The sequence below is a fragment of the Xenopus tropicalis genome, chromosome 3, assembly GCF_000004195.4.
Source record: "Xenopus tropicalis strain Nigerian chromosome 3, UCB_Xtro_10.0, whole genome shotgun sequence".
NCBI lineage: Eukaryota > Metazoa > Chordata > Amphibia > Anura > Pipidae > Xenopus > Xenopus tropicalis.
The window spans coordinates 107,537,052-107,544,204 of record NC_030679.2 but is presented as its reverse complement, the minus strand read 5'-3'; the positions used below and the strand labels follow the sequence as shown (position 1 = coordinate 107,544,204).

General features: G+C 42.1%; 1 protein-coding gene across 1 annotated transcript; it reads right to left on the bottom strand.

Moving 5' to 3' along the window:
* Positions 1-627: 627 nt before the first annotated feature.
* On the bottom strand, positions 628-5,965 carry serf2 (small EDRK-rich factor 2). The gene is made up of 3 exons (XM_004912639.1): positions 5,830-5,965; positions 1,825-1,927; positions 628-1,108 (listed from the first exon to the last, which is right to left on the bottom strand). Exons 1-3 carry the CDS (start codon positions 5,834-5,836, stop codon positions 1,045-1,047), a joined length of 174 nt encoding a protein of 57 aa, XP_004912696.1. The 5' UTR covers positions 5,837-5,965; the 3' UTR covers positions 628-1,044.
* Between the last annotated feature and the right edge of the window lie 1,188 nt (positions 5,966-7,153).

Here is a 7,153-nt window from a genome sequence, read left to right as displayed (position 1 = left end):
CTGAACCAAGCCAGATAGTGCCGTGCTGAGCAACCCAGTCTCCTGTTTGCTCCAGCCAAAATCTAAGATCTCTGTAGTCAGAAATAGAAAACTTCAAGCACAATGGATAACAGGAATGGCAGGTAAAGAGGAGAAAAACTGCATGCCACATCTGTATTGATGGCTGAAAACACGGGATATTAGGGAGTAAGAAAATATTTCAGCCTCTCGACCCAAAAGGCAACAGTTTCAGCACTCCTAAAAAAAGGGAAAGCAAAAGACTTATTGCCTATGAAGTGCCTGAAATGCATAAGGCTCTTGCCTTTTAAAGCGAGGTACAGAATGTTTTTGTTATGGGGAAACCTGCTGCTGTCCATTATAGGAAACAGATTGTCCAGCGTCTATGCTGTATTCCTAAGCCTCCCGTATTGCTCAAAAAGAACAAAAGGGGTTTAATTAGCCATTTTCTCATTGTGCTGTTTGTAAAGGTGAGAATGATATGAGTATTATCCTACAGCCATGCCAACACAGGGAATGTTTGTTTAAAAAAGAAAAAACATTTTTATTTCTATTCTCTGTATAACCTAATGCAAGTCTCTGGAGCACTGGCTAATAGAAAGCACACCAAACAAAAATAAATTCACAAACTCACAGAAAAAAATTCTTTATTAAATATTCAACTGGGTCACCGTGAATACAAAAAGAGAGGTTATTTTCATTTGAATGGACATGTTCTGTTTGGTACTCCCTCAAAACATGTATTTTTTAGAGCAGACTTAACCAATGCTAAAGAAGCATGCAGTTAGAGAGCCATCAGCGGGGGAGAGATGAAAACAAAGTGAAAAGTAGTGTGAATTAGGCTGAAGTGGAGTATTTATAGTATGTACATGAGGCAATAAGGGAGCTATGCTACTAGCCTATGACAGAGAAAAGGCTGAACGCAGTGCTTAGCATAGAGAGCACTGTGGTTAAGGAAGGGCGTCAGGTTAAAGTCCTTATCCAGCATTGGATCACGTTGGAAATTATCGGTCGTCTTCCATTGTAAGTCGTAGCATTCCGCATTGGCTATTTCCCATCATCTTTTTTTTGCAGGGCCTTTTTCTGCTTTTCCTGCATTATTTGAGCATCCCTACAGAAACAGAAATGGGACATCAGATTCTTTTGCACAACACAAAGTACTGAAATGCATAGGACACTTTTTACATGAAGTTGCGCATACACCGAGTTAAGACAACCTTTCCAGTCAATTAGAAAAACCAGCTTGGCTTGCAACAAATTGTATTTATTTTTTAAATTATATGTAGTGGATTCTATCAAGCTGAATATTTTTTTAGTTTTGTCCCCAATTTTTTACATAGTAACTTTAAAGAAACAAGTAAAACAGACCTACATTACATCCACTAAGCCCCTTAACCCCTTGCAGTGCTGCAGTTAACCCTTTGTTTACAAGGGAACATTCTGCATAGAGAGCCAAAGAGCCAGCTAGACACGGAGTTTATGAATACAGCACTATGATCCTTTAATGCAGATTCTGTTCTACAGCCAACAGTAGTTAAGGGGTTAACTACTTTTTTTATTTCCTTACATTAAACAATGAAACTGAAGCTACTCCATGGTTCCTGAAGCAGATACATTCCCACAGCACAGATATTGCCCAGACATAATGGGTTTCTGCTTATCTCTGCACTGGCATGTAATCACCTACCTTACAAGCACCAAACATGGAGTGGCTTCAATTCCCCCATCTGCACCTTTAAACCAGCCACTCTGCAAGATGTCTTAATGCCAATGCTGTAACATGGTAGAAGCTGCCTAATAGTGTTAAGGCTGGACTAGAACATGTACCTTTCCTTCCGTGCAGCAGCAGACAAGCCATCATCCTGCTTCTTGGACTTGTCCTGGCTTTTCTTCAGATTCTTTTGTCGAGCAAGCTCACGTTGGTTTCCACCTGCACAAGCATTATTGTTCACGTCAGCTCCATTAAAGGACATGTAAAACATTTGCCTACAATGTATATCAGTTGGGCACATAACCCCCACCCAAATGGCATCATTTGTACTGCATATATCCCCTCCGCTTGCCAGCACCATCACATTTTCACCCGCTGGACATTTTTCCTCTGATACCTAATCACATACATTTAAATCTGCAAACAGCACACACACACAAACCCTTATTCAGCATACATTTCATCAGCAATACAGGCTCACACAGGCACAACAGTCTCTGATAAAAGTTCTGCTTTGTTTGAGCTGAGCTCAGGAGAGAAAGTTAGGAGAAAAAAATTGAAGCAGACAACTAGAGCTAAGTTTCTATGGAAACCAGCAATGCCATCTCTTCACTGGCTGCTAGACTGGAGGGCATGTTTAGTAATCTGAGCTTAGAACAACTGAGCATGCCCACAAGCCAGAAGTCAAAGCGAATTCCTGAGGGAGGGGGCTGAGTGAGTTACAGGAGAAGGAATTAAGGAGATGTTGCAGCTGTTTTTTAAAGAATAAGTAAACCTTTTTTCTCTATCAGTAAGATTACTCTAAACAGCCTCCAGAGAGAATGCTGGGACAAAGGTAGGTAATTCTGGAGGCTGTTTAAAGAATAAGTAAACCTTTTTTTTTTCTGTCAGTAAAATTACTCTAAACAGCCATAACAGTATATAACTGCATACAATCTGCTATGGGGCCTGATCAGCTATTGTATAAAATCAGATTCAGTGACCCCCCACCCCCCCCAGCCCTGCTCAAGGGAGACATGAGGGGACGACAATGCAACTTTAAACTTCAACAGTGCCGGGTCAAGCCAACCAGGCACCCTAGGCAACCAAATCTTTTGACCGATTCAGCAGAATGCTTTAAAAAAAAATATGTATATATAAATGTGACCTAATAATCACATTATTTTAAAAAGAATAATGCTATTCTGCTTCAGAAACCCTACTATAGTGTATATAAACAAAGCTGCTGTGTAGCCATAGGGGATAGATATTCTAATTAAAACAGGGCTAAATGGCACAGGTAAGCTCTATAAAGCACCACTGTATTCTACAAAACATTTTATCTACTATGTAACCTGTGCCTTTTATTGTCTTTCTGAAGCAACCACACAATTCTTACCACTGCACAGCAGCGATACATTAGAACTGAATTACTTAAAGGAACAGTAAAATAATTATAATATAATGTACTGCTGCCCTGCACTGATAAAAGTTATGTGTCTCCTTCAGAAAGATTACTATAAAGGAATACTGTCATGGGAAAACATGTTTTTTTGTGTTTTTTAAAACGCATCAGTTAATAGAGCTTCTCCAGCAGAATCCTGCATTGTAATCCGTTTTTTATATTTAATTTTGACATTTCACATGGGGCTAGCGATATTCTTAATTTCCCAGGGTGCCACAGCCATGTGACCTGTGCTCTGATAAACTTCACACTTTACTGCCGAGCTGCAAGTTGGAGTGATATCCCCCCCACTTCCAGCAGCCGATCAGCAGAACAATGGGAAGGGAGCAAGATAGCAGCTCCCAGTAGATCTCAGAATAGCAACTAATAGTAAGAAATCCAAGTCCGGCTTGGGACTCCTCCAGTTACATGGGAGTAGGAGAAACAATAGGTAACCTGCTGAAAGCAGTTCTAATGTGTCTCCTTCTGAAAGCTCAGACACAATGCACTGAGATGGCGCCTACACACCTATATTACAGCTAAAAAAAAAAATGTTGATTCATGAATAAATGGTTTTAAATAGCTACACAGCAGCTTGTTTATATAGACTATAGTAGGGTTTGTAAAGAAAACACACAACTTTTACCAAAGCAGGTACATAAACTTATTATTATTATTTATATAGGACCATCATTTCCCCAACAAACACCTGATGTCACAGAAAAAAACCCAAAACCACTATATTCAGCCTGTGCTGCAGGAACCATTTCCCCAACTCTCTTGGGCTGACAGAGTGATCCAACGTCTTCCTCGCCTTGTTCTGCCATGAATTAAGGGAGGCTTGAAGTATCTCTTTGGCTTGAAGTCTCTCTGCTGAAGTGAATCTGTGCACCACCCACTAAGGAAAGTATTGGGAGTTCAAAGTGCAGAATCCATCACTTCACAATGGAACAAGATGAGGTAAAGGCTGCATTTCACTGTGAGTCTAAGGAGAGTGGGAATATGGTTTCCTTTCAGTCTGAAGAATTTTGTATGTCTGTGTATAAGTGTACTTACAGCACAGATAGCATTTATGCACCTTTTTTAAATAAACCCAACTGAATGAGCTCATGTCAAAACAATCAAACCAAAACAACCAGCTTACTGAGAAGCCCTCTCTGTAAACAAACCCCTCCCTTCTCCCATTTGCAACCTCTGTTAAAGGACAAGGAAAGGCTAAGTCACTTGGGGGTGCCAAAATGGTAGGCACCCCCAAGTGACTTTAATCGCTTACCTTGTACCCTGGGCTGGTGCCCCTGTTGGGAGAGAACCGCACCAGCCCGGGGTACCTGTAGCGAGCGCTTCCTGCTTCGTTTGGCTGGGACCCCACGACCGGCGCATGTGCAGTAGAGTGAAAAGCCGACTTCTCTGTTAAAGTTCCGCTTTTCACTCTATTGCACATGCGAGTGAACAGGAAGCGCTGCAGCTACCCCGGGCTGGTGCTGTTCTCTCCGAACAGGGGCACCAGCCCAGGGTAAAAGGTAGGTGATTTAAATCACTTGGGGGTGCCTAACATTTTGGCACCCCCAAGTGACTTTGCTTTCCTTCTCCTTTAAACTGGCCATAAACATTCAGATTTTAGTCTTTTTCTGACGAAAGTTCAGAAATCGATCGTATGTTTAAATGCAATGATCTAAGACCAACATTCAGACTTGAATTGTAGGATGAAGTAGTTGGGAGACGCCAATCTTACAAAAGTGACTTTCTGGAAACACACTGTAGGCCCCCCACGGACATTGTCAGATACACAATACATGTGCAGATTTTATTGTTATCCAACCAAAATTTTTTAAGCTCTTCGATCAACTAAACGACCATTCGCCATGGTATGAAAATTATAGGGACAATAATTCCGAAACCACACAGGGTCTGAAAATCATACGAAGCATAGTCTTGTATGATTATATGTGTGCGTGTATGGCCAGCTTTAGGCTTTCAGATAAGCAACAACTCATTGTACAGTGGGTTTGTTAGTGAAGCGATTATCTGGTCTTCCTGTGCTTCTAACAACCACAAGTGAACTGTTATTTTACTTTCAGGATTTGGTGCTTTTAGTGCAAAAAAAAAAATAAATAAGGCGTTTGATTTAGTACCCCAAGGGATCCCTGTACTTACTCTCAGGGCTCCGTACCAAGCCATGGTGCACTACAGAGCTAGTACAGACCCCTAGTACAGGGGAAGGGCAGTGGGGATGGAACTTTTGGGCACAACTCCCAGGCTATATAAGCGCCTATTATTAACATGTATCTATAAACCAGCACAAGAATCCATAAAGACAAATGTAAAGCGCCGGAGCCAAAGAGCAAGGCGGTGCTGCTGGGAGAGAGGACTTTGCCCCAGGGCACAAACATAGAATTAACTCCTGCAGGTCCGGCCGTGTGTCTGTAGGGCAGGGCCCGCCTGTATAAGGCACAATACAGCACTGTATACATGGAGGCCAGTAAGAGTGGGGAGAGGCTGAGATAACAGTCCTTCTTTGCCTTCATTATCTCCACACGCTCCTGGGTAGCCCAGGCCCTGATTGACGTGGCACACAAGGCCGCAGTCTCTAACACGGCCCCAGCCATAGTGCCAGCAAGAGACTACGGAGATTTACTGCAAAAGCTGCACAGTCCTATCTTCTACCTTTCCAAACGCTAGCATTCACTGTCATACTTACGAGTCATCTCTCCGGTGTCCCGTAACCAAGTCGTCTGCCGAGCTCCAACTTCCTCCTCCGTCCGCAGCCGTTCACTCTCAGTCGTGCTCAGTTATTGGCTAATCCTGATCACGTGGCATCAGTGTTTGTCTCGAAACAACTGAGCAATAAGTTCTTTCTACATGTACAATAGCTCCGCCCGTCTTGGCGTTCTAGCCAATTGTTAGTTAGGGGGCGTGTCTACGTGTGTGTTATCACATAGGAGTGGTGGAGTTTGATGTTTTTGTTGTGTCGTTGATAGTGGCTTAGCATGTACACCGTAGTAATGTGAAGAGAAATTCAAATTCAAGCCTTTACCTTTAATATATCTCTCAAAAGTCGAACTTGTAAGTTGTCTGAAAGGTGGCCCGACGATTTAAAGTATATGGTGTGCCCTGGCTAATACAGGCTAAAATGCAATTGCATACCTCCAAATGAAACCTGGGTGAATTATCCAACTTTACCATGAATTCTGTGGAACACAAGGTCAAAATAACACTGAGTGGCTTAATAATAGGTATAGCTACAAATGAAAAAGACCCTGTGATTAAGGGGTGCTGAAATTCAGAGGTCCAATTGTGGCCCTGATGAATGAGCAGGCCGAATGTACTGTATGCTTATCAAACTGGTAAGCAGGGTTGCCAACTTTTCTTAACAGTTTACTTTTTTCCCTATTACTAACATTGACATCAAGTATAATGTTTACTGGCCAGATGGCAACCAAGTTTGGACTGGCCCACCATACCAGGAAAAACATAAAGATTGCAGTGCATGCCTTAGGTAAAAACAATAGGGATTCTACCTCCACCTGACAATTCAGCCCTAAACGCAGATTTTACTCAGGCGCCTTCAACGGTGCCCAACCAAAATCTTTTGTCCCACCCGATTGGTGAGACGGTCGATATCTGATGGGTTTCCGGTGGGCCACCAATCTGACTCTGGTTGCAACCATATTAATGAACTATTAGACATTTTGGGAGTCCGTAAATTGAATATTTAGCGGGGCTCAGTAGCATCTAGTTTCACTGCTGTTCAAGAACTCAGAAGGCTCCTCAAATCATTACCACCTGGATAGTATTTTACTAGACTGAACAGTAAAAACTATGCCTGATGCCAATGTAATTAATTGGGCACCAAAAATTTAGGAAGACCAGTATTTTTTCCAGAAGTAGCAATCCTACTCTGAATCCATTTGGGAATCGGTGGCATTATTTGTAAAGTGAGATACACAATAGTCATCAAACAAAGCTGAACACACTGAAGCAAATCTGCCTGGAAAAATGGGCCAAAATCAGAGTGCTAGGCT